The 27,507-nt window shown below is 34.7% G+C and overlaps 1 protein-coding gene across 1 annotated transcript in view; it reads right to left on the bottom strand.

The window, feature by feature from the left end:
* LOC124971027 (zinc finger protein 260-like) overlaps positions 1-26,041 on the bottom strand; it is a 76,572-nt gene extending 50,531 nt beyond the window's left edge. The window contains exon 1 of the mRNA XM_047534711.1: positions 25,962-26,041. Coding sequence (XP_047390667.1) covers positions 25,962-25,964 — 3 coding nt within the window. The 5' untranslated portion in view covers positions 25,965-26,041. The remainder of the gene's footprint in view (positions 1-25,961) is intronic.
* Between the last annotated feature and the right edge of the window lie 1,466 nt (positions 26,042-27,507).

Genomic DNA, 27,507 nt, shown 5'->3' with positions numbered 1-27,507 from the left:
GAAAAAACAAAAACACAGAAAACAAATTCATCTGACATTCCTATATTCATACAGAAGCAAATGTACAAAGTGAACATCACCTACATGCAAAATGAGCCACACTGACAAATCAGTAATAGGAAAACAAAACCTAACAAATAAGTGCAACATAAAGAAGATATCTGACATGTTATTTTTAGATTGTCCTTATGAATATTATAGATATATGCTCATTACAAAATCCAAGTTAGGCAGTCATCTGATCATTTTATTATCAAATCCATTATTTCCAAATCCAACTCCCAGTTTTCCAGTTTTTATTTCAAGTTCATTATGATCATAATAAAATGATTCAGCATTATCAGATTTACACTTCTGGCAGAATTACAAAATCTGCCCTAATTTTAGAGGAAAAAAAAAATGACTTGCAGTTAAGTCATACTGTAGATAAAATGAACACAAGTATCTACAAGAGAGTTTGAGTAACAACAGCTGACCACACTTTATTTTCACCTGCTCATGGAACTCTTTCCAAAATATATCATATTTATGGCCACAAATAAAGTCCTCAGAAGGCATGTGGAGTCAATGCCTTGTATCTTATCAGATCATTATACCCTGAAATCAACAGCAAGAAAAATTAAAGATACTACACAATCGCATGGAGATTAAATAATACACCTTTAAGTGTATGATATAAAATAAATCAGGACAGAAATTTTTAAAATCTTACAATCAAACAATAGAAATACAATGTGCCAGAATTTTGGGGACACTGTGAAGGCAGTTCTAAAAGGAAAATGCCAGTATGTGTTCCTGCATAAAATACCAGAAAAATCCAAATCAAGTAACCTAGTAATCCAACTCACAGTCTTATAAAAGCAAAACCAAATTATTCCACAAATTATCACAATGAAAGAATAAAGATCAGAGATAAAATTAATAAAAGAGAATAAAAGAATACATAGGATTGATTAAAAAAAACTAGTTGGTTCTTTGAAACAATAAAAAAATGAATAAACACTTAGACAAACAAATCAAAGAAAGAGAAAACTCAAATTCATAAAATTAGAGATAAAAAAGGTGGCATTACCATAGAAACCAATGCAATTTAGAGGATTATCAGGGAACTATTCTGAGAACTCTTATTCTAATTCATTGGAAAATCTAGAAGAAATAGTTAAATTTTTAAGTAACTATGACCTACCAAAATTGAAAAGAGTGGATACTGAATACCTAAAATAACAATAAAAAGCAATGTAATTGAAGCAGTAATACCAAGCCTTCCAACATGAAAACTCCTGGACAAGATGAATTTAATACAGAATTCTACCAGATCATGTGGAGGAATTAACACAATGTTTCTCAAGTTTTTCTTGAAATAGAAAAACAAGAAACATTCCCAAATTTATTCTATGAAGCTTGTATCACCATGATACTCAAAATCAGACATAAACCTAGCTGTGTTGCACACCTATAATACCCAAAATTTGAACCTGAGCCAGAAGGATCACAAGTTCAGGCCAACTTCAGTAACTTAGCAAGACCTTTTATTTTAGTCAACTATTTCACCACTTTGACTAAAAGACCCAACTAGTACAATTGTAGAGGAGAAAAAATTTATTGGAGGGGGCTCACAGTTTCAGAGGTCTTATTCCATAGAAGGCCAGCTTCATTCCTAAGGGCTCAAGATGAGGCAGAACATCATGGTAGAGCAGTGTGGCAGAGGAAAAGAATTCACATGGTGATCAGGATGTAGAGAAAAAAATTCCACTTAGCAGATATAAATATATACCCCAAAGCCATGCCCCCAATATCCCACCCCCTCTAGTTACCACTCAGTTAATCCCATCAAGGAATTAATTCACTGATTGGGTTAAGGCTTTCACAACCCCATAGATTCTTCTCTGAACCTTCTTGCATTGTCTCACACATGAGCATTTGGGGTACACCTCACACTCAAATCATAACACCTTTTCTCAAAATAAAATTAAAAGAACTGAGGTTGTATCTTAGAGTAGGAATGGTCTTGGGTTCAATCTCCAGTACTACCAAACAACAAAAACCAAAGCCAGATAAGAACACTTCTCTGAAGAAAGAAAATGACACACCAATAAAGTTGATGAACTTAGATGAAAACCTGCTCAGTATAATATCATATCAAATCAAATTCAATAGCACATTAAAAAGATCATACAATATAATAAAGTTGTTTTCATTACACGAATGCAACAAACACAAATCAGCAGTAACTAGGAGAAGAAAGAACTTAGCTCAAGTCACATATTAAAAGGCTATATGTGACAAACCTAAAGTCAACATTATATTAAATAGGGAAGAGCTGAATTCATGAATGCATTTCCTCTAAAATTAAGAACAATAGGAGGATGTTCACTCCCACCACTTCTATACAATGAATACTCAAATTTTATTTGGCGCATTTGGTAAGAGGCAGAAAAGAAAGGGTAACAAGTGTGAAAGGAAGAAGTCAAATTATCTGTTTACAGATAGTATAAGGCCAAACTTAGAAAATCCTAAGGTTTCCACCAAAAGTTCCTCATGCAATAAACAAATTCAGTAAAGTTTCAGAATAGATAAAGCAAAATAGAAAATCAACATCTTTTGCCCACAATAATGAATCCACTGATAAAGAAATCAGGAAATTCATTTCATTCCAAATAACTTGAAAATTCTTAGTAATAAATCTAAACAAAGAAAGGAAAGATCTTATAAGAAAAATTACAAAACTTTGAAAAACAGTCATCTACAGATAAATGAAAGTCATCTACATTAACTAAACTTAATAAACTAAAGACATCTATAGATTAAACAAGGCCACCTATACATTCAATACAATCTTCAACAAAATACCCATATCACTCTATAACTAGGAAAAACAATCCTAAAAATCATATGGAATAATAAAAGACTCAGAAAAGTAATTCTGTAAACTATAAACATGAAGATCTCACAATACCTGACTTAAATTTATGCTTCAGAGCCATAATAACAAAAGCAATGTGGTTCTGGGACAAAAATGGGTCCAGTGACAAATGAAACAGAATAGGAGTTACAGAGGCCAATGAACCTTGCTTCATCTAATTACTGATGAAGATTCCCAAATATATATTTGAGAGAAGTATTCTTTAACAAACTGCACTGGGAAAATGGGATATCCATATGTAATGTCAACCCAAAATGTATTGAAGGCCTGTGAATAAGCCCAGGAACTTAAAAAACTGCTAGAATAAAATCTACAACATTTACAAGTAGGATGTCACTTCCTCAAAAATACTTATATATCTTAGCATAGTATCAAGAACAAATACTGACATGGCATCACGGCATCAAAATGAAAATGCTTCTGAATGGCAAAGAAAAAAATTAACAGCATGAAGAGACAACATACTGAATGAGAAAATTTTTTGCCATTTAGTACTCTAATAAATGACTGATATCTAAATATAAAATTAATTTTAAAAATCTCAACATGAAAATAAAAATGAATAATCCATTTACTAACTTAGTGAATAAACAGAAAATTCTCAAAGAAAAAGTCAATGGCCAAAAATTATGTAAAAAATTTTATCATCGGGGCTGGGGATATAGCTCAGTTGGTAGAGTGCTTGCCTTACATGCACAAGGCCCTGGGTTCAATTCCAAGAATGAAAAAAAAAAAAAAATTCAGCATCTTTAGCCATCAGGGAAAGGTAAATCAAAACTCTACTGTGATTTCATCTACTGTGATTTCATTTCACACCTCATTTGCCGTCACAAATGCTAGCAAGCATGCAGGGAAAAGGGAACCCTTGTACAATGTTGTTGATAAAGTTATGATGAATACTTCCTCAGGAAACTAATAATAGAACTATCATATGACACAGCTAATGTATATCACTCCATACTAGCTAATTGAATAAAAATCAGCATACATTATAGATACATTCCTGGGTTCACAATAGCACAATTCACTATCACTAAGTCATGGAATCTGTCTGGGTTTGACTAACAGATGAAAAGATAAAGAAAACATGAGATAAACATACAATAAAGCTTTATTCAGCAAAAGTCAGCTGTTCACAGGAAAATGAATGCAATTGGAGATCAGTATGTTGAGACAAATAAGATTGACTCAGAACAGTAAATGTTCTACATTTTATCTCATATACAGAAGCAACAGAGAAAAAAAGAAAAAGGTATCTCATGAAAATAAAAGATAAAGCATTAAGATAAAGGAAAGAAATTGAGAGAGGATGTGGGGAGAGCCTGTGGCATGACATTGATCTAAATACATCATGCATATCTAGAAATATGCCAGAACAAAACTATTTTGTATAATGCATAGGCATTAATTAAACAATGTTTTAAAATTCCACTGATTCCTTCTATTTTGCCTCAATCATATTTCTATTTCAAGGTGGTAACCCAAAATTGAAAATCACAGAAACCAGAAAAATGGCATAAAGAACCAAGGGACTGTACTTTTCTGGGGTCAGATAATGTGATTTTTATTATTTTCCTGTCCAGTTCTACAAAGTGCAATTATGATGTGGTATTATGCTTAAGATATGATATTTTCCTTAAAGGCTTATGTGTGAGATAATGTAAGACTGCTCAGTGGTAAAATAATTAGACTGTGACCACTGAAAACCAATCATTGGGTCAATCCATTGATCTTGATCAAGGGTGTGGTAACTTTAAGAAGGTACATAGTGAGTAGAGGAAGTAGTTCCTTGGGGCCTGCTTTCAGGTTTATACATTATCCCTGGTGAATAGTGCCATTTCATTGCTTCATGACTGTCGTGTCCTGACGGGATTTCCTCTGTCACACCCTTTCCTCCTGATGTTTTGCCTTACCTTAGATCCAGAGCTATGGAGTCAGTACTAGAATGAACCTATAAAACCATGAGCCCAAATAAACATTTTCTCTTCTAAGTTGTTCTTGTCAGGTCCTTTGGTCACAGTAATGCAAAACTGACTAAAACACAGGGAATCCTGAACAAGTGACTATTTATTTATTAGTAATATAAATTTGAATGGTGTATCTGGCTTGCTATGTTCAGAAGTAGTAGATTAGATTAATAGGGAATTATATCTGATTTTTAAATGAATAGCTTACAAACACAGAAAATAATACAAACTATCAAAGGAAGAAACACTAACAACATCCTAAAATAAATTCCAAAGTATAATGCAGAAAAATCAAATATAAAAATGGTGAACAATTTCTGAGTTAATTTTGTAGGTGTAGAGAATTGCCAAAAAGAGTTGTACCTAAACATGAAACAAGAAAAATAATTTTTAAAAAAACTGGAGATAAATGAGATAAATTTTCTGAGCCCTATCAAAGCACAGATACCACAAGACAACTGAGGATACAAGAGTCTGTGCAAAACACAAGTCAGAAGTATTTGATGTATCACTGAAAACTATATAAACTAGTCAAATTAAACTGATAATTTTCAGCTAGTTCTGAAGTACACATGTGATTGATTGAGTGAGAATGTGAAATCCATGAGTCTGCAATTGTATGTTCCTCATGATCATGCATGCTTTTTCTCAGGAATCCCACAAAATATGTCAAGGAAAATGGGGTAGTACCTTGAGTATTCTTCACACATGGTGCTGATGTGGAGACTACTATTTCACTCTGGCAGTGAGTCATCTTTTACATATTTTCTACAGAGCAAAAAATTTTTTTTTATTGTAAACAAATGGGATACATGTTGTTTCTCTGTTTGTACATGGCGTAAAGACATACCATTTGTGTAATCATAAATTTACATAGGGTAATGTTGTTTGATTCATTGTTATTTTTTCCCCTTCCCCCCCACCCCTCCCACCCCTCTTTTCCCTCTATACAGTCCTTCCTTCCTCCATTCTTGCCCCCCTCCCTAACCCTAACTCTAACCCTAACACTAACCCCTCCCACCCCCATTGTGTCATCATCCACTTATTAGTGATATCATTTGTCCATTGGTTTTTTGAGATTGGCTTATCTCACTTAGCATGATATTCTCGTTTCATCCATTTGCCTGCAAATGCCATAATTTTATCATTCTTTATGGCTGAGTAATATTCCATTGTATATATATCACACATTTTCTTTATCCATTCATCAATTGAAGGACATCTAGGTTGGTTCCACAATCTGGCTATTGTGAACTGAGCTGCTATGAACATTGATGTGGCTGTATCTCTGTAGTATGCTGATTTTAAGTCCTTTGGGTATAGGCCAAGGAGTGGGATAGCTGGGTCAAATGGTGTTTCCATTCCAAGTTTTCTAAGGAATCTCCACACTGCTTTCCAGAGTGGCTGCACTAATTTGCAGCCCCACTAGCAATGTAAGAGTGTACCTTTCTCCCCACATCCTCACCAACACCTGTTGTTGCTTGTATTCTTGATAATCGCCATTCTAATTGGGGTGAGATGGAATCTTAGGGTGGTTTTGATTTGCATTTCTCTTATTACTAGAGATGTTGAACATTTTTCCATATGTTAGAGCAAAAAATTTTTAACATTCAGAGAAATAACATCAAAACCTAGGCCAAAGAGTACTTGGAGAAAACTCTCTACAGCTGAGTGTGGAAATAAGGCTATTGCCTGAATCCCTGCAAACTTCCACCTCTCAGCAATAAACAAATGCTCTAATGTACAAAACACTATTTAAAATACACTTCAGGTTGTGTAACAAACAGGCCTAAATCCCTTTAACCACTTGCAGAGGGGCTGGGAATGCATTCTTACCCCAGTGCTGCATCTGCAGGAGGGGCAGTAATATATCTGAAGTTCAATACCTGACACCCACTGAGATATACTTGAATAAAATGCAAGAGATAGAAAGAACATCTATGGTAGGACAGCTGCAACAAATCTGGGAAGTAGAAGAAAGTTATCATGAAAAGATTCAAATTCTGTCATGCTCAGGAGATATTATTTGTGGTGACAAATGTCAATCCCAGCCTAATTTTTCTCTAGGTTGACCCAGACACCCTCACTTTGGGCATGGGGATTACTGCTCATCGGTAACCTTAAAAATATTTAAATTCAATATCCTACATGACATAATTTGCTTGCAAAGTACATTTTTCATAAAAGTAACAACTTTTACTTCAATATTAATGTCATTATTTGATTTCCTTTGCATTTTCTTATGATAATTAGTGTCAGTTGACCATTTTCTACAAAATGGCTTTAGGATTGGCATTGACTCATGTTTAATCTGCAGCTCCACTGTGGAATATTGATTTTTACCAAAATTAAACTGTTGATCATTGAATATTAGCTACTTTCCCATTTGTTTCCATATTTTTTTACATTTGATTTTCACCTTTGCAGTGGACAGGTTTTAAATTTACTTTATTGCTTTTATTTCGTTATTTTTCCTGCATTTGTAAATGGATTTGTGTCTCAATTTTGACATTGCTCATTGCTAGGGTAATTTGCATAATTTTACACTGACCTTTTAATCTATGTACTGAATAAACTAATGTAGTTCTAACGTTTTGTTAGTGTGTGAAAATTCCTTGGAAACATTTTATAAAGGATAATATCTGCCTAGGCTTTTTATTCTTTGAGCTATAATATTCATGTTCAATATTCTCAGAATCATATTTAGAAGTCAGAAAATTAAACTATTTTTTTTCCTTTTTTTCAAAATTAAGTTGTGAAGCACTTAGATTTTTTACCATTAAATATGACAACTGAAGATAACTGTTGGATACTTTTTAGGAAACTGAAAAAGAGTTTTTCTCTGGTCCTAATTTACCATATGTTTTACCATAAATTTGCATGAGATTTTTCACAACTTTTCTCTATCAAAATGATTTTTGGAAACTTACTATGTTATGACATATTGATAAATTTGAGATGCCCCTCTTAATTATGAGGTCCAGTTTTCCTTTTAATGTTTTTACCTTCAGTGTGCTAGTGTTTTGAATATCTTAGTCAACATCCATAATGGAAGATGGCCTGTAATCTTCTTTCCTGTGATATCATATGTGGGAAACCTGGTCTTATAGAAAGAATTGGTAAGTTTTCAGTGTTCTATATTTAGAGGTGATCATAAACTATTGTTAGTGATTTTTTATTGAAAGTTTGTTTATCTCACCAGTGCCAGTGAAGGCAACTTTTTTTTTTTTTTTACATTATGTTTACTTTTTGTTAGTTGCTTGAATTTTGGACCTAGGTTTTTACTCTGTTGCTCAGGTTGATCTCAATTTCCTGGGTTTAAATCACTCTGCTTTATCCTCACAAGCTGAGACTTCTGGTATCAACTCCCATGACCAGTTTTTTAGGTTATTTTGAGAATATTTGTAATCAAATTAAATTTTATTTTGTAGGTCTTTTATGATATATTTCTTCACATCTAGATCTACTAGTGTATTCTATATATTCTTGAAGTTATTTTCAAAACTCATGGCTATCTAGTATTTTATCTTTAAGTTCTTATTTTCCAGTTTCTAGACTTTCTTGGCAATTAAGATGGAATAATGAGAAAGAATAATGTGGGAAAATGAAGGGTTGGTAATTTATGAATGTCTCAGGATGCCCTGTGCAGAATAGAGAATATACACTATTCAGCACTCATACTTCTGTGAGATAAATGAGAAGCTAAAGTAAATTATAAATTTGATTAGCATTTTTCTGATAATTGAAGATTCTGAGCACCTTCTATATAACTTTATACATTTGTTTGATTTTTAGGATAATGTCTACTTAGGCATTTTACTATATTTAAATTGAGTTTTCTTTCTTTTTTTATGAGTTGTATAATTTTTTTTTATATTTTGGATATGAAACTCAGATATGTAACTAGCAAATAATTTCTTCAATCCATGGTGTACTTTACATTTAATTGATTGATTCCTTAGATACATAAGTGCATTTTAGTTTTATATAGTCTCACTTGCTTATTTTTGCTTTTCTTGTATATACTTTGTTCTATCTAAAACTACTACCAACACCAATGTCAAAGAATTTTCCCTGTTTTCTTCTGGAAGATTTAGGGTTTCAGGTTATATCACAATGAGATATAAACACATGCTCTTAGGATGGCTTGTTATGAAAATCAAAGTAGGAAAAATGGAATACAGAAAATGTGCAGAACAGAAGAATCTTGTACCCATTTGTAAGAAATATAAACTTGTACAGACATCATGGAAAATATTATGGGAGTTTTTAAAAAAATGAAAAATAGACGTGCCATATAACTCAGATATTTTGCTGAGCATGTGCCTGTATTAATCAGGGCCCTTCAGAAAAAAAAAATAAAATATATAAATGTATAAGTGTACACATAAGTGGATGTTTTAGATTGATTCACATGATAATGAGATAAATAGTACCAAAACTCCTACCTGAAGTTGGAAACTGGTAACAGCTAAATTCAAGCAACTGGAAGTCTCACAATCTAAGGAGGTTAATGAAACAGCTATGGTACCAGACACAGGACTGGAAAACCCCTGTAGAGCCAAATATTGAAGCCCACTATCAAAAACTAAAAAATCTGAAGTCAGATGCTCACAGGTGACACATCATAAAATCATAATCATTTCAAGAAGATCAGATTACAAGCCAGTGACATGTTCCCCTTCTGCCTTTTTTTAAACTAAACTTGTTGTTTGGTACTTACACATTCATTACAGGTCTTCCCCACTGCTTTTTTGACCCAATCTTCTGGAAACACTCTAACAGACACTTACGGGTGTTCTATACCAATTTTCTAGATATATCTCAATCTGCTCAAGGTGTAATTAACCATTATAATAATTAAAGGAGATGAAACACATCTTTAGAAATATATAAACTACCAAGGTCATTGCAACACTATTCTCAATAGTCATTTCATAAAAACAACCTAAGTGTCCATCAAAGAATACACACATATACACACACATACATTTAATTGTGTATATACAAAATATATATAAACATACATATATGATCATTTTCAGTTTTTTTAAATTATTTTGAGACATGATCTTTCAAAATGTAAAGTGTCTCAATAGGATGCTGAGGCTGACATCAAACTAGTGGTTCTCTATCCTCAATGTCCCAAGTCCCTGGGATTACAAAAGGCATGTGCCACCACACCTGGCTTATCACTCAGCTTTTAAAGAAGGATGGTTTTGAAGGCAAAGTTGAAAGAAAACCTTAGTAATTTTGCAAGATGCTGTCTTAAAAGTGAAAAATAAAAATGGGTGGCGATATATTTCAGTAATAACGCAACTTGATTCAAATCCTAGCAACAAAGGAATATCCTGCCATCTGCAATATATGGATGAAGCTAAGTTAAATTATCCAGACATGGAAACATGCATTGCATACTCTACATATGGAATCTGAAAAAAAAATAAAGATGAATGCATAGAAAGAGAATGGTGGTTATCTATAGAGGACTATAGATACAAATATTTTATCATATACTGGAAACTTCCATAGTAGGATTTTAGGTGTTTTACAGAATGATGTAATTATTTGAGATGATGGGTTTTATTAGCACATATCAATTGTATACATTAATGTGATTCAGTGTGATACTGCTCCATGTACCTACATGTATGCTTCAACCCTTAATCCTCCAGCACCATTCCCATCAATAGTAATCAATTTTCCACTTTCACATAAATTTCATTTTAGTTATCATATAAGAGAAAATGTGATAATTTTCTTTGTGTGTTTTACTTCACTTAGCATTACATCATCAATACCCATCTATTTTGCTTAATATTACAGGATTTTAGTTTTATTTATCACGGGTAGTTCACCATAGTAAATATATAACATATCTCATGGACATATCAAATTGCTTATCTATACTGATTTTTTGTCTTTATATGTATTGCTAAACACTGATATACAATTAAATGCACACAACAAAAGAAACAATAAAAAAGAATAAAGAATACTAGGGAACTATTCTTTTTGGCCTGATTTTATCAAATAAAAAGAAGCAATCAAATTCTTTAAAAAATAAAATCATTTCACTATTTTACTTAAAATTTTATAAACAAAATAATAATATGCTAATTCTCTTTAAATCTGTTACACTAAACTAATCTGGAAGTTTTCTGTAGATTATATTTCACAGATAATCAGCTTTTGTGAAAATAATAAAATAAAACATTAAGGTGATAGGAGATATGTGATTCATAATCTTTGTGCATTTATACTTTTAATTTTCCAATTATTTGGCCCAAAACTTCCAAGTTCACCTCATCCATCAATCTAAGACCAAATCTTTAATTCTTTGCATGTGAGAGAAAAAGGAAAATTGAAGCAGAGATGGCCCTGAACTTTGCCATTCCTTTGATGGTTTCTGCTACAAGCTAGGCAAGTTCTTCCCATGTTGATCCCCAGTGTACCACTGAAACGCATTTCTCTTAAAGGAAAGTGCATCTTGAGAAGAGTTTTTGTGGGCATAAATAGTAGAATGAGGGTGAGGTGAAAGAAAAGTGATGTTTGTTGGTATGTGGATGGGGTGTGATAGTTATAACTTCTGACCAAGTCCTATTTATGATCATTTTTTAAAAATGCATCCACAACATTGTTTATATTCTTATATATCTTTTATTATTTTACAATTATACCTCAGGTACTCTATTCTTCATACCCATGTAGATCAGCATTTATTTTCTCAGAGTACACTTCCTGACACTTTGAAATACCTAGTTTCCTAGACTTAAGGATAATTCTAGATCTTCCACAAACAAGATATGTATCCTAGTTTTCAATATTCAAGATTTTACATCTTTCTAAAAATTGTTCCTAAGTATTTGTCTTTGATATTATTGTCACTAGAGTTGTTTTCTTTTTTATCTTTAGTTTATTTTTATGTGGTGCTCAGGATCGAACCCAGGGCCTCACACATGCTAGGCAAGTGCTCTACCACTGAGTCACAACCTCAGTCCCTAGAATTGTTTTAATTTCACATTTCAATATTCATTTTCTTATGCACATAAACAACTGATTTATCTTTTATCTTCTTTTCTGAGTTTACCTGTAGCTTATGAGAGTTTTCAGTAAATTGCTATCTTGAAAATATCAACTTTGAAAATACTTCTAACTCATACCTCATTTGGAAAAAAACAAAACTGAGATAGTAAGAGACACAAGAAAGTTGCAAATCTTTTAATTTGACAAAGTCAAATGTATTGGTGAGAATCCAGTTCCTATAAGCCATAAATCTAGAGAATAAAACCCTAGGCTGCCACAAGCATGTTACCAGACACAAGAGATGAAAGAAACACTTGCCAGCAAACTCTCCCTTTCTACATTTAGTAAAAGATAGAATTAGAAAAGCAATCCACCAATCTCCTAAACAAAAAAACAAATGTCATCAGAAAATTCATGTAAGAATCAGACCTTCACTTATGTAGATCATTGCATATAAAAAAGTCACATTTATGAGACATAATCTAATCCAAAGAGAAAAATGTTCCTCAGGGAAAAACACATAAATAACATTCTAAAGAAGCTGCAATTAAAGAAAGAAACAGAGCATATTTATTCTTCATATTAAAGAAGTTATCTGACCAAGGTGTTGCTACTTTTGACAATAAGATAGTAATCGTCAATCATATTTTGCTAAAGATTTGCTTAGCTTTAAAAAATATTACTTAGCTTCAACATTTGTCACATTAGCCTTTGGTCAAATGATTAATTTAAATGGCAGAAAGGAAAATGTCCTATTGCAGCTGAAAGAAATTATGACAAATATAATTGCTTAAAAATAGAAATTTATTATTTTACTGTTCCAAATGTGTTAGATATCTTGACAATGGGATAATATCACAGTGTCAGTCACACTCCTCCCAGAGACTGTAGAAAAACATTATTCTAGGTTCTAGTGACTGCTGGCATTGCTCAGTAATAAAAGCTTCTCCTTTGTTTTGATGTAGCCCTCAAATGTAAGATAAACAAATTCACCTTGCCTAGAACATGATGGTAGAGCAACAGCTGCCCTCAGACCTCACAGTCTAGCCCCACAGCACAAGATGGCAGATTTCCCATAAGCTTATGCTTGCAAAAAATATTTGCCAGAATTTCAGAGAGTGCAGTTCCAAGCACAGAAAAAAAGAAGAAAAACAGGGAACCCTAGGTCTGCAAACTGAAGCAGGACAGGAAAAAATCCACAAAATATTGTGAGATGGGGAGAGATCTGCATAGGAAACTGCCTCCAAAATACTTAACAGAAAATGTAGAGATCCTTAAATCCAAAAAAGCTCATGGAACACAGTCAAACCCAGAAATAGAGCTGAGGACACAGCCCTGTTTAAATACCATGTATGACCCATGTGGAAATTACCCAGTTACATATAGCCTTGATGCACCCCAGTTACTATTGTCTTCACCTTTTGTGCATATTCCTGGTCATCAACCATAATACAAGTGGGTCCTTGTATTTACCTAAAAAGTTACCTGATTGTATTACTTCCTCCCTTCCAAGATTTTACCCTGTAGATTTCTAGGATTTTACCTCTGTGAGTTCCACTTTTGTCAATTTAAGTCAACATATCTCCAATGTTCAAAGGTAAGATCTAAAGTGGAAGATGTTTTTAGTGAGCATTTCCAGTAAAGTGCTTATAGTGCAAAATATACACATTATAGATTTCTTTGGGGGAAAATACATCTCAACTGAGTAACGCACAGATGAGAAATTTAAAAGATTTCCTAAAGGAGTAAGCATTTAAATAACAAACATATGAATCTGAGTACAAAGTGATGCTTTTTAAGGAAGTTAAAATTCAAGCCAACATGGGCTGGTGCTGTTGCTCAATGGTAAGTGCTTGCCGCGCACATGTCAGGCACTGGGTTCCATCCTCAGCACCACATAAAAATAAATAAATAAAATAAATTTATTGTGTCCATCTACAACTAAAAACACCTTTTAAAAAATCAAGCAAACAGAGAATATTTTATACTGACCAGGAAGGAAAAAGCAATCACACACATGCAAAAAAGACTAGTGGTCCCAGAGATGTTAAGTGATTAGAATTGTTGAGCCTGTTGGTAAAACATAAAGCCACTTTGGAAAAAGGTGTGGTGCCATTTACTCAGACATAAAATATGGAACATTAATTCTACCCTAGACAGAACAGAAGTGGGAAAAAAAATTCTATGAGAATGCTCTAACTGGCCCCCACCACTGCTGCCTTTACTATTGGGAAAAGTTCCTCCAGTTACCATCACACTGTGGAGTCCAGGACTCTTCAATCTGGACACGGTGACACAGTTTTCACACAGTCTACACATGGCCCATCTCGGAGAAAAACATGAGGCAGTAGTCTATTTAATGCCAAAGATCTCAAGAATAATAGGAAGAAAATGAAGGATAAGGAAAGCTGGAAAGAGCAAAAAAAAAGGAAGTGGTAGAAGAGGATGAGAAGAGGACTGAGGCTGAAAAAGAAGCTGCTGAGGATGGAGAGGGGAATAAGTAGCAGGAAGAAGAGGAGAAAAAATATAAAGTGAATTCCAATTGGTAGAAATCAGAAATTGGTGTGACAGAAGAAAAACACTTCCAATGGATGTGGAATGGGATGTCTCTTCGGAAGTGAGAGTGTGAAAAAATCAATGTGTGAACATTTTACCTGCTTGTAGCTTGAAGAACTGCACCAAAGATGCCATTCTTTTTTCACTCCAGCCTTCTTATTTCTACCTGTCTAGATGCTTACACTCCCTGATCATTCTACCATTGTTACACCTTCTGGCCTGCTCCATTTGAGCTTCCCACTGGTCCCCAATTGCCCTTCTCCCCTTCCTTGTTCTTTTTCTCCCTCCTACCACTTATACTCTGGTAGCCTCTCTTAGTAGCCCCCAGTCTCACATTCTGCCCCAGCCCTCTCCTTCTTCATCTCTAGATTTACCTCACATCCTCTCCAACCAAAAAGCAGCAGGTAGGCTTGGGAGAGAGCTCAGCTGGTAGAGTGCTTGCTGCTCAAGCACAAGGCCCTGAGTTTGATCCCCAGTACCGCAAAAAGAAAAAAAGAAAAACAGCAGGCTGGGTGGGGTCAGGGTTAGAAGCAAGCCCACAGCTTCTTCTCCTCCTCCTTCTCCTCCCCTTTTTGTATCAATACATTAAGAGGGAGAAACACTTCTGTTTTATTGTTTGCTCTTTTGTTTTTTTTTAAAGAATAAATAGTATATAGAAAATCAAAATAGTATTTAGAAAATCAAAAGAGCACTCACCATTGGGAATTATGGAGAGGTATCAAGAGGGAAAGAGCATAAAGAGATTGTCAGGGCATCATTTAATGTTCTATTTATTAATGTATGCAGTAGTACATTTTCTTTGTGGTAATTCAATGATCTCTATAATTTTTATATTTGCCTGTTCTTGCTGTGTTCAATAAGATCAAATTTATTATATAAAAGGTTGTGAGGGAAATCAAAGGGAGAATTTAAGGGAAAACACTGTAGAAATGACTATAAAAATTTTATTGATTTTGGTGATGGTTTCATGGTATGTACAAATGCCAGAAAACAAAACTATATACCTAAGATATATACAGGTTGTTGGTGCCAATTAAGCCTCCATAAAGGCTGTAAAAAAGTGGAATGCATCTAAAACTGAGGTTAAAAAGGAAACATAAAGACATAAATTAGTAAGCCACAAAATGACTAAGAATTTATTAGCACATCATCCATCTCAATAGTTTGGAAAAGTAAATTTTATAAAGATAAGAGTAGAGGAAAGAAAATCCTAAGCAAAAGAGCAAAATTAGAAGATATTAAAATTGAACATACTAAAAAGAGAATCACCAATATCAATGTTGGTACTTTTAAAAAGCAAATGAGTCAGGTGTAGTGCACACCTGTAATCCCAGTGACTCAGGAGGCTGAATCAGGAGGATCTCAAGTTTGCATCGAGCTTCAGTACATTAGCAAGTCACTTAGAAACTCAGTGTGACCCTGACTCTAAATTAAATATAAAAAAATGGCTGGGGATGTGGTTCAGTGGTTAAGTACCCCTAGGTTCAATGCACAGTACCAAATAAATATTGAAAAGCAAATAAAATTGAAAAGCTCTGGTAAATTCAACAAGTAAAACATATCAATTATATGTTATGTAATTGCACAGATATGTATAGATATAGTGATGTCTCACTTGATGGTAATACATTATGGAAAATTCATTCAAACATGATTCTGCCATTTTCCAAATAACTGAGTGTAATGACAAGAATCTAGATGGTACAAACTACAACATGGCTAAGCTATTTGCTGACAGGAAGCCTACCACTGACCAAAACACATGATGCCACACATGATTGATGTTATGAAGTTATAGTAGTCAGTGACCACATGATGAAATGAATAAATGGTGGAAAGCAAGACAAAAATCTTAAGATTTTTGTCCCTTGCCATTGAGACAGTGAAAAATCATAGAGATTGCAGTACCAGGAAAAATAAAAATGGAATTCTTTCCAAAAAAGTAGCTAGTATGTTGGGACATCTGTGTGATAATAGAAATGCTATCATCCCCCTTCACTCATGCCACATAAAAAATCATTTTCACATGCCAAACACTAAATATAAGAATTATGAATAAATAATATTGAAATATAAAAGAAAATATATTCAAAAGTTGACATAAGGAAGAGTGAGATAGGATGCATGTGGTGGTGCACATCTGAAATATCCAGTACTCTGGAGACTAAGGCAGGAGGATCATAATTTTAAGGTCAACCGAGCAAAACCCTGTCTGAAAATAAAATTTTAAAAAGAGCTAAGAATATAGCTCAGTAATAGGACTTCCTGGTTTCAATCCCCAATCTTTCAAAAGGGAAAAAGAACAACAAATATCAGTTATTTCCTTACAAAGTTACACAAAATAATATTTTAAATTTATAAACTTTATAATGCTAGAATAAAAATTCTATTCGTCAAATGATTCCATTAAATGGTACAAGAACTGACAGTGAAAGAAACTATCTGCCTCACATGTCAAACAGACTGCAAAAGCAAGCAAGAGACTAGAACAGCCACTTTAAATAGAAGATATCTAAGTCTTCAATAATCATAAAAACTCAACATCTTTAGAAATATGGTAATGTAAAATAAAATCATATCATATACACAAAATTATATAGTATTGATGAACATGTGAATAAATGCATTCTCATAAAGGGAGATGGAGATTATGCTGATTTTATTTGTAGAAACTATTTTGCTATTGAACACACATGTTACAGCCCCACCAGATAGACAGTAAAATTAGAGCACATATGAGGATATAGCCATAATCCTCCAGAGTTGAAACCCAGGGGCATGATTAAAGAGGATTTACAGTTAGGAAGAAATAAATTATAAACTGTGGGAAATAATGTTTTCTAGAAGACAGACACATTTTTTGTTATATTACATCCAGTTTGACAAATACTATAAAACACCATGTATGTTTTATATAGATGCCACATGAATGTTGCATTTCACATATAAACATATTAAAAAAGGAAATGTGCAGAATTTGAGAAAATAAAAATACAGAGAAGCACATAAAAGAATCAATTATACATCCTATGGATAGATGATAAAATACAACATTATAAAGATGACAATTTTCCCAAAGTAAAACTATAAAAATACTCTGACAAAATTTTACCCTGCTTTACTTTTGAACTTTTATTTTTTTTGAGACAGGATCTCTATGAATTGCATGAATTGCTTAGCACCTCACTTTTGCTGAGGCTGACTTTGAACTCACATTCCTCCTGCCTCAGTCTCCCAAGTCACTTGGATTACAGGCATGCACCACAGCACCCAGCCATGCTTTAATTTTAATTAATAAAGAAACCAAAGCAAAAACTTGTAAAATTCTCCTGGAAGGCTAAATATACTTGAAATTAGCCAAGAACTCTCCAAAATATGAGATCAAAAGCACCAGCTAGGGCTGGGGATATAGCTCAGTTGGTAGAGTGCTTGCCTCAAAAGCACAAGGCCCCTGGGTTCAATCCCCAGCACCGCAAAAAAAAAAAAAAAAAAAAAGAAAGAAAAGCACCAGCTATCATTACCTGAAACTAATATATATTGTAAAATTATAATATTTATTGCAGTATTTTAAAGACAAAGAAATCATAATACAGAAAATTCCCTAGGTAAATCCATATGTATGTACATATCATTTTTTATTGTTAAGTGTAATAAAAGCACCTACATAAATCCAACCATATCAAGAAAAGTATTTAAGGTGAATAAATGATACAACTCAACCAAAAGGTAGATGTTAGAACAAGAGTCACAGATCACTGGTAGGGTTTATGTGCAGATTGTATGACACTGGAATTATGCCACAGCACCCCCAAAAAGCAGATATTAAGAGGGGTGATTTTAAAAGTATACCAGAATATGAGCCTCCTGACTTCCTCCATTCATGGATACACCAAATTAATATTATGAGTCCCTGTTAAGGTTATAAATGAATTAGAGGAATAGACATTGGACAAAACAACAAAAAACTCTACCATCAGATAAGTTGAAAAAATTAGCTTTAGCCTTCCTTGAGGAATGTACCATATAACTGGGACAGAATACCCAAATCCAGTGTTTCCCTTAGTAGGGGAAGACTGGGGTCATAAATATAGCATATTAACTTTAAATTGCCTGTAGTTCAAATTTTAATTAACTTGTGCACACAGAAGAAAAGACTAGATATACATGAGTATCAAGACCAGAGAAAAAGGGTGGTTTGTCTATGGCCATGCCAAATCCATGAAGAAGAGGAGTTAAGTTGTAAGGTTCCAGTTTATCCCTAAAAGGATTTGCCAACATACTCTGCAAACTGCTTTTGCTAACAGTTGAACTTCTAACTAGCCAGCATCAAAGAGTTAACAGGGGAAACAGAGTTCCTAACTGGCAGACCAAATGGTAGTTCAGCACTTTCCTCTCCCACAGCTCACCTCACTAATAACTCCAGAACTAATTCTTTCTGTAAGGAATTTGTCCCAACCTCAATTTTTTCCATTCAAAGGACTACATCCTAAACTTCCAAGCTTTGGGAGTAATGGCAACTGACATATGCATATCTCCCTAAATCACAAAGGAGTGGCTTCACATTGGTGTGCAAACCTACCAGGAATGAAGAAAAAGACTTCAAAGCACAGATTCCTGTTTATTTCTAAAATAGTTTTACATCACCTTCTTCCACTGAGTATAAGGCAGCCTGATTCTAACAAACTTGCATCAGGAATTTTGTGTGACAGTGAAATATAAGACCTGCAGTCTGAGCACAACTGTTGGAGAATAATATCCATTTATGTGGATATGGAAGAAACACTTTCACACTGTGCTAGAATATGAATTTAGTAGTCATTTTTTAAAGCATTGGAAGTTTAAAGATCTTTAAAAACTAACATGATAATAATTTCTTGGTGCATTTCCAAAGTAGTTGAAATCAGTATGTTAAATAAATGGTTGCATTCTCATCTTCATTGTTGCAGTATTCACAGTAGCCCAGATAAGGAAACAATTGAAGTGCCTTTTGGTACACAAGGAGATTTCTCCCAGCTTTAGGGCACTCAGCTACTTCCCTGAGAAACTATCCCCCCTAAATTTAGACTGCTCTGTAACAGGATAAGACCCAAATACTGATATTCACTAGACTCTCAAGAGACAGTTGATGTGCCAGTTGTGGATCCTCCTATCAGACTGTTCTGAAACACAGTGCCAGAAAACTATCAGAGAAGGGAATGAGAGCCCTCTGACAAATTCCACAAGGGGTACTCTCAGCAGAAAGTTTTCTGGCCTTGGAGAGACAAAGGGAGAATAAAAACACATATTTTTTCAAAGGTCAAGTGATTCTTCTATCCTTTTCTACATGTGTAATGCTCATAAACAAACAATGAACCTTCGGTTTTGATTTTTTCTATGGTACTGGGGATTTTACACAGGGGCATGTTTAATCTGCGCTAGATAACCAGCCCTTGTTTTAAAACGTTCAGACAGGTCTTTCTAACTTGCCCATGGTCTACCTAAATTCCTGACTTTGAAATTGCAATCTTCCTGACTTAGTCACCTGAGTGTCTGGAATTATAGGCAAGTGCCACTGCACCCAGTCAGAGAACAAATTCTTTAAAAAGTTCCATCCAGTTCTTTGTAAAACATTATAAAACTACTGTGCTCATTTGAAACATAATATGGGAAAAATAATTGATTATACTCAGAAGAGGGGAAGTTGTCACTAGGATTGTGGAGAGAGAGCTGTAATTTTAGGATTTTGTTGATATATATATATATATATATATATATATATATATATAACAGTTTAGGTTGGAAGACAAGGTTCTGAATTTGATATTTTGCTTCCCATATATTTAGAGCATTCAGGAGGATCCAGGCAGGTTGGCACACATCTGGAATCCCAGGAACTGAGGAGACTGGGGCATGAGTTCAAGGGCAGACTCATCAAACTTCTCAAAATAAAAAGTACCAGGGATGTAGCTCAGTGGTAAAGGACCTCTGGATTCAATCCACAGTACCATATTTACCCCAAGAAAAAAAAAAAAAGTTCAGGAGGAAGAAAGAACTGAAAGCCCTATAGACCACAGCCCCTCTTATGCATGAAAACAATACATGGAGTTGTGAATCTGATGATCATCCTGCTTCACAATCCATCACACTATCTGGGAAGGTGCTGGAATGTTGCCACATATGTGCTCAGTTAAGACTTCAGGTAGGGCCTGCAGATATTCCGCAGGGATAGGACAGGACTTCAAGAGTCTACTGCTGACATATGCCCCATTTGACTGTCTAGTGGGGATTCAGTGCTGACCTGCCTCAGAGGAGGACCCAGGACTGCAGACTAGAGACTACAACAGGGATTTCAATCTGCAATTGCCAGTTTCCACCATAATCAGTGCAGCCAGTTTCAAACAGCCTCACCCCTCAGTTTCACTCACCTTTTACTGACTTTGGAGGGGACCTGTTTTCTTTCTATCAGATCTTCCAGCACCTGCATGGCAGAGCAAACCAGGTCCCCTGAACATAAAAGAAGGAGCCTAAAGATGGATACCAACACTGGCAGGCTCCAGAGACAAAAGCCACACCAGATGGTCAAAGTCTGCTCCTCTTTACTGCCCGTGTGCTGGATGAGATGATGCTTACCTAAGGGCTCTGGAATAGACAGGCCTTATGTTTTAACATAATCAGTTTGAGTCTAGTGAGTTTTCTAAGTAAGAGGAAGTGACATCAAATGCATAAATGAATGAGGTCACAATGACAGGTTCTTGCTGTAGCTTTTTTCTTTTGAGGTACTGGGAATTGAAATCCAGAACCTCAGGCTGCAGCCAATTTAAGGCAAGATCTTCTTGGAGAAGTGGGGTCCATTCCAGTCAGTAAGACATTTGCATTTAACCTTACATATAAGGCCTTTTCAATTTGTGGATTATATATGTCTATATATTATTTATGGTTGGAAATAGTAAAGTGACAATTCTATAAAATTTTATTTAACTTCCCTGCTCTCTTTTGTGAGAAAACAGATTGAACATTAAACTGGGAAGGAATCCCCTAAGGCAGTAATATTCAATGAAAATATATGAGTTTCAAGGGTAATTAAAATTTTTCTAGTATTCACATAAAAAATAAGTAGTAGAAATTGAGTTTAATAACATAATCCAACATATCCATTATGTGAATATTACCATTATGTGACCAATAAAATATTACCAGTGAAGTATATATATTTTTGGAACAGCACTCTCTAAAACTATGTCAAGCCTTCAGAATATCTCAGTTCACAGAACCATATTCAAAATTTGAAAGCTATGATTCCCCTGACCTCAGGAGGTCCTGATCACTCTTTTATAAGTTATAAGTAAAGAATTCAGTTCTTTGCAGTAGTTGTGGCTCATGTGTTCAGATACAAAGCTTGGAGTTTATTATTTAAATTCATTAAAGGCAAACTTCTTTTGCAATTTGGCCTTAGACCTAATGTCCAGTCTATGACATTTTTTTCTTCTTATGATGAAAGCCTCTCAATAAGCAAGTGGGCTTGGAATTGAGATGAATTGTGTTGCCAGGCATCGTGGCACACACCTGTAATCTCAGTAGCTTGGGAAGCTGAGGTAGGAGGATTGCAAGTTCAAAGTCAGCCTCAGAAACTCAGCAAGGCCCTGTTACTAAATAAAACATAAAATGTGTTGGGGATGTGACTCAGTGGTTAAGTCCCCCTGGGTGTTCAATCTCCAGTATACACACACACACACACACACACACACACACACACAAAGCATCTAATTTAAAAGACCAAATACAAATACCTCCACTATACCACATAACTCATACAACTTTTCTTGTTAATTTAGTACTTGGTTAGTGACACTTTTTCAAAAAAGAAGTATTGTGTGTGTGTGTGTGTGTGTGTACATACTAATACATACATATATATACATATGTATATATATATATATTTTGCTTGCTGTCTGCTATCTGGAATGGAATGGACCATGACCAGCATGACCAGCATTGGGTAGGAAAAAGTCTGCTTCTGGAAACTTTCTTGTTAAAACTCCCTGCTTCCAGGGCAGTATCTCTCCTGTTTTTTGAACCTGAAAAGAAAAGAAATATTGGTAAGGTATTGTATTCCTCACCTAAAAGAAATGCAGGCAAGAGATTTGTCTGCATCTATGTCCATGTATATGTGTGTGTGTGTGTGTGTGTGTGTATATATATATATAATATGCTTATATTTTTATATATGTGTGTGTATATATATATATATATATATATATATATATATATATAAAATATGCACATTTCATATACCTGATTGGTTATGGGACTCCCTCTCCAGGACCTGGAGAAGTTCTGGTTCAGTTTGTAACAAGATAGCAGCCAGAAGTAATCTGAACCCTTCTTTACCAATTAGCAAATAATACAGGTTTCTAAATCATTTTCTAAACATAGCTGAACATGGGCAATAGAGGCATGGAGCAGAGAACACTTTTACTGGGGACACAGAGTAAAAGAAAGACAAGGAGAAACAAAATTAGTTGCACCACCTTGAACCACCAGAGAATTGGAACCTGTTATTCAGACAAGAAAGATTCAATCTTTTATATTTGGGAATGTGGATGACATGGGTGCCTATATACATGTATTAGTAGCCTCCATAAGAGCATTATCCATCTCTGTCCTCTAAAATTATTCTCATTGTAGAGATGAGACAATTCAGGTTTCTGGACATTAAATGGCAACTTGGCAGCACCCCAAAACTACCCAGAGACAGAACTGTATAAAATCCCTTCAAAGTTCCTCAAAGCTGGTTTGTTCCTGACATAGGGGATGTCAATCTGGAGAAATATTATTTTTTCTCCATTTTGAAGAAAGTGCCTAGAGAAGACATTCCAGGGGTAACAAAAATATTTTTCCTTGTCTCATATTAAGAAATTCTTCAGAAACAGCTATCAACCCAGATTCTTTAGAGGGTAAATGCTTGTAGGTTACAAGGTGCAAAAAAGCACAACACAGACCCAGAATCTGAGTATGACTCAGGAAAGAAAGAAATCTATAAGGTTTATAAGAAATTGAAAAGAAAAATTATGTAACTATTTCTAAAAAAATAAATGTTCTTTTGTTCCTACTGTCACAACATATCATTCAGTAAACAATCATTTATGAATATTTCTAGGATTTGCTAGTTCTTATCCCATATGATTTTGTATTAAACTCCAAAATTCAGATAATAGAATGCATGATTCACTGTCAAAAATATTAAGGAAAAAAAAACCTTCAAGGAAGAAGAGTGGATGTTTTACTGAATGTGCCATTCAACAATTTACTTACAAATGATTTTGAGAAAATATATTCATTTTCCTATGGCCACAGGGAAGACAGATTTTCCTTATATATTCTTCCTGTTAGAATTTCCAAAGATATTTGAAATAACCTCCAATATAAAGCAGAAAAGAAACCTACATTACTTACTCAGGGGAAGAAAAAAGGCAATGTTGGGAACATGAGGTGGAAAGATGTTTACGTTGCCTATGTGAGAGGTTCTCAGGCCCTGAATCTGGATACTGTGGTTAGAACACTAACCGCACCTAGCCCCCTTTCATCCTCAGCCACATTTTGTTCCTCTTGCTTTTTCTGTCAGTGACATTTTAACCCGTTGGTTAAAATCCCTGCACATGTTGTAAGTCCACTGGATCCAACAACACTCAGTGATATTCTGGCAGGATACTGCTTGATGATATAAGCCTACCATGTTACAAAAAAGGAGATCAAGTTATCTGAAACTGATCTCCAGAAAAACCCATCTCAGTTGTTTGGTGGACCAAGAGATCCCACAAGGCAAATAATTTTTTAAAATACTTAATACCGTTTTTTTTCCTTGAAATCAAATTCTATCTGCCTTTTTGGATTCATTTTCTTATCTTTGAAGCCAGAAACTACAAAGAAATGCAAACAAGAGTCTTGAACTGCCAATTTATACAGGGAATATCTAAATGTTCAATAATCATAAAATGTTCAACAACTTTAGAGAAATATAAAATAAAATTTTGTCATAGACAAAATCAAATAGTATTGATGAGGATAATAAAATAAAAGAATGCTCATAAACTTGAGAAGAGTTTAAGTTATCTAATTGTGGAAACTGTTTTGCTATTGAAGATATGATACTCTCCATCACAGAGACTTACTGAAATGACAGCATATGTGACTATGATGACATGTAAAAACACAATAGTATTCATCCAAACACTTGTAACCCAGCGGGATGGTACATCTTGGAAGAGATAAATAATAACCTGAGGGAACACTGGTCACTAAGGGTCAGTCACATTTTGGTCATAGTATATCCACTTTTTAAAATAGTATAGAACACCATGTTTAATTTTATGTAGGTGTAATATGCACTGATATTTCACACGTATACATGTTCAGAAAGAATGTACATAGATTTGGGCTGGGGATATAGCTCAGTTGGTAGAGTGCTTGCCTTGCAAGCACGAGGCCCTGGGTTCAAATCCTCAGCACCACAAAAAAAAAAAAAAGAATGTACATAGATTTAATAAGAAAATGAAAATCATCAGATGCTCACAAAAGACTCAATTACACATCCCATGTGTATATGATAAAACTAATCATCACAAAAATGAAAATTTTCCCCAAAATTAAAATACAATATATTCCCACCAAATTTGCTATGTACATAAATGAATATATCACAGTGAATTCTACCTTAATGTGTATCTATAAAGCCATAATTTAAAAAAACTATAAATAAATGAAAGAGAGGAGAAGGTAGGAGAAGGAAAGGGAAACTACTGGGTACTGAAGTGGAGCAAATTATATTCTGCACTTGTATGATTATGTCAAAATGAACCCAAATATTACGTATAACTATAATGCAATAATGCATTATGTTCTAAAATTCATCCACAAAGTTATACATAACATTAGTCAAGAAATTTTTCAATTGTAAGAGCAAAAGAAATACTTATCATACCTGACTTTCATGTATATTATGAAACTATACTATTACAATAAGGAATCACAATATAAACAAAATCCATATATAAATCCATACATATGTAAAAATTATATACTTCATTGCAATATAAAAGTCTAGATAAATCAAACCATAACAAGGCCAATCTCAGCAACTTAGCTAGATTCTTTATCAAAACAAAAATAAAAAGTACCACGGATATAGCTCAGTGTTAAAGTATCCCTCGGTCCAACTTCCAGTAACAAAAAAAAAGAAAAAAGGAAATGAAGAAAAAGAAAGTAAAAATGAACAATAAGTTAGCTCAGGAGGAAGCAAGATTCCTATAGACCACAGCTCCTCTCCTGCAGGGAAATGATATGGGGATTTGATTATGATAATCGTCCCACAAGTCAATCACCAGCATCTGGGAAGACCCGGCCCCCAGTCCCTGTCTGCTAGCTCCTGTTCCCGCCGCAGCCAGTCCCACGGTTCCAACAGTCGCCCTCCCGCAGTCTCCGTCCCCAGGTTCCCGATGCCACTGCCCACTCACCATTTCCTGGTACCTAGGACCCAGGTCTGTCCCTAGGGATCTTCAGCACCCGCACAGTAGAGCAAAACGTGACTCCAAAGAATGAGAGTGAGGGCTGGAGCTGAATGACAAAAATGGCGAACTCAGGAGTAAAAGATCCCTGGCCAGATTGTGGAATCCCGCCCCTCTTCCCTGGTTGCACACAGGATTGGATAGTTCTCACTAAGTGCTCCTGATTGGACAGGGCTTCAGAGCCTACACCCTGAGTCTGAGTTCAGTGAGTCTTTTTTTTTTTTTTTTTTGAGTGACAGGGAGTATTATCCAATCCTGGCATTAATAAAGCCAGAATGACAGGTTTGTTGGTTGCAGCTTTTTTCTTTTTTTTATTTTGAGATCAGGGAATTACACCTCAGAGCCTCAGGTTGCTTCTGTTTTAAGGCAAGGTTTTCTTCCCGAAGTGGGATTTAGCCCAGCCAGCAGAACATTTGCTTTTAACCTTACAAATAAGATCATTTCAGTTTATGGGTTATATCCTGTTTATCATTCATGAATGAAAATAATATAATAACAATTACTATAAAATTCCATTTAACTTTTCTGCTTTCTGTTCTTGTTTAGGAGAAAGACTGATCTTTGAACTGGGAAGTAACCCCCTAAAACAACAATGTCCAAAGGAAACACAGGGAAGGCACAAGGATAATTAAAATATTTCTAGTATTCACATTAATAACATGAAAAGAAACAGTTGAAATTAATATTAATAACATAACCTAGCATATCCAGAATATCATCTCTGACTAATAAAATACTACTAATGAAGTATATGTGTTTTGAGAACTACACCCTGAAGTTTGACTCCATCATAACCCAGTTAACAGTAGCTATATTCCAGATTTGAGAGCTATGAGTCCCATGACATCAGGGATTTAAAGGGCCTGGTCTATCTCTTTATATGCTAGAGTTGATATTTCTCCTTAGACTACTAATATTTCTCCTTAGACTCCATAAATAGGAGAAACAAGGTCCTGAGTGAGAGCAGGAACCTGCAACCAGGAAGTGTCCAAAAGTAGATCATTCTTTCCCACTTCATTCTGGTCATAGGTTCTTTCCCATTGTAGATATCAGACAGCATAAAAAAGAAGATGGGGGAGCCCAGGAGGTTAAAGTCACATAGCCTGCAATCTTCCACAGTCTTGACTCTATGGTTTAAATACATTAAATGCAAACTTATTTGGCAATTTGGACTTAGACCTGATGGCCAGACTGTAACATCTGTTTCCTCTGGTGGACAAACTTCCACAACTAATAAGCAGGTGGGCTGAGACTCATGATGAGCTGTGTCTGACTCCAAAGCCAAAAAACCTCCACCATATCAGAAGGCTTTTGCAATTTTTTATTCTCATCAGAAAAGCAAGATTTTTTTGTGTGTGTGTGGTGCTGGGGATTTGAACCCTGGGCCTTATGCTTGCAAGGCAAGCACTCTACCAGCTGAGCTATATCCCCAGCCCACAGGATTTGTGATATACATATATAAAATTCAGTCCTATATATTATATAACTCAGCAGA

This window comes from Sciurus carolinensis, chromosome 19 (assembly GCF_902686445.1).
Source record: "Sciurus carolinensis chromosome 19, mSciCar1.2, whole genome shotgun sequence".
Lineage (NCBI taxonomy): Eukaryota > Metazoa > Chordata > Mammalia > Rodentia > Sciuridae > Sciurus > Sciurus carolinensis.
The sequence above is the reverse complement of the archived record's forward strand: the minus strand, read 5'-3'. Positions and strand labels throughout refer to the sequence as shown.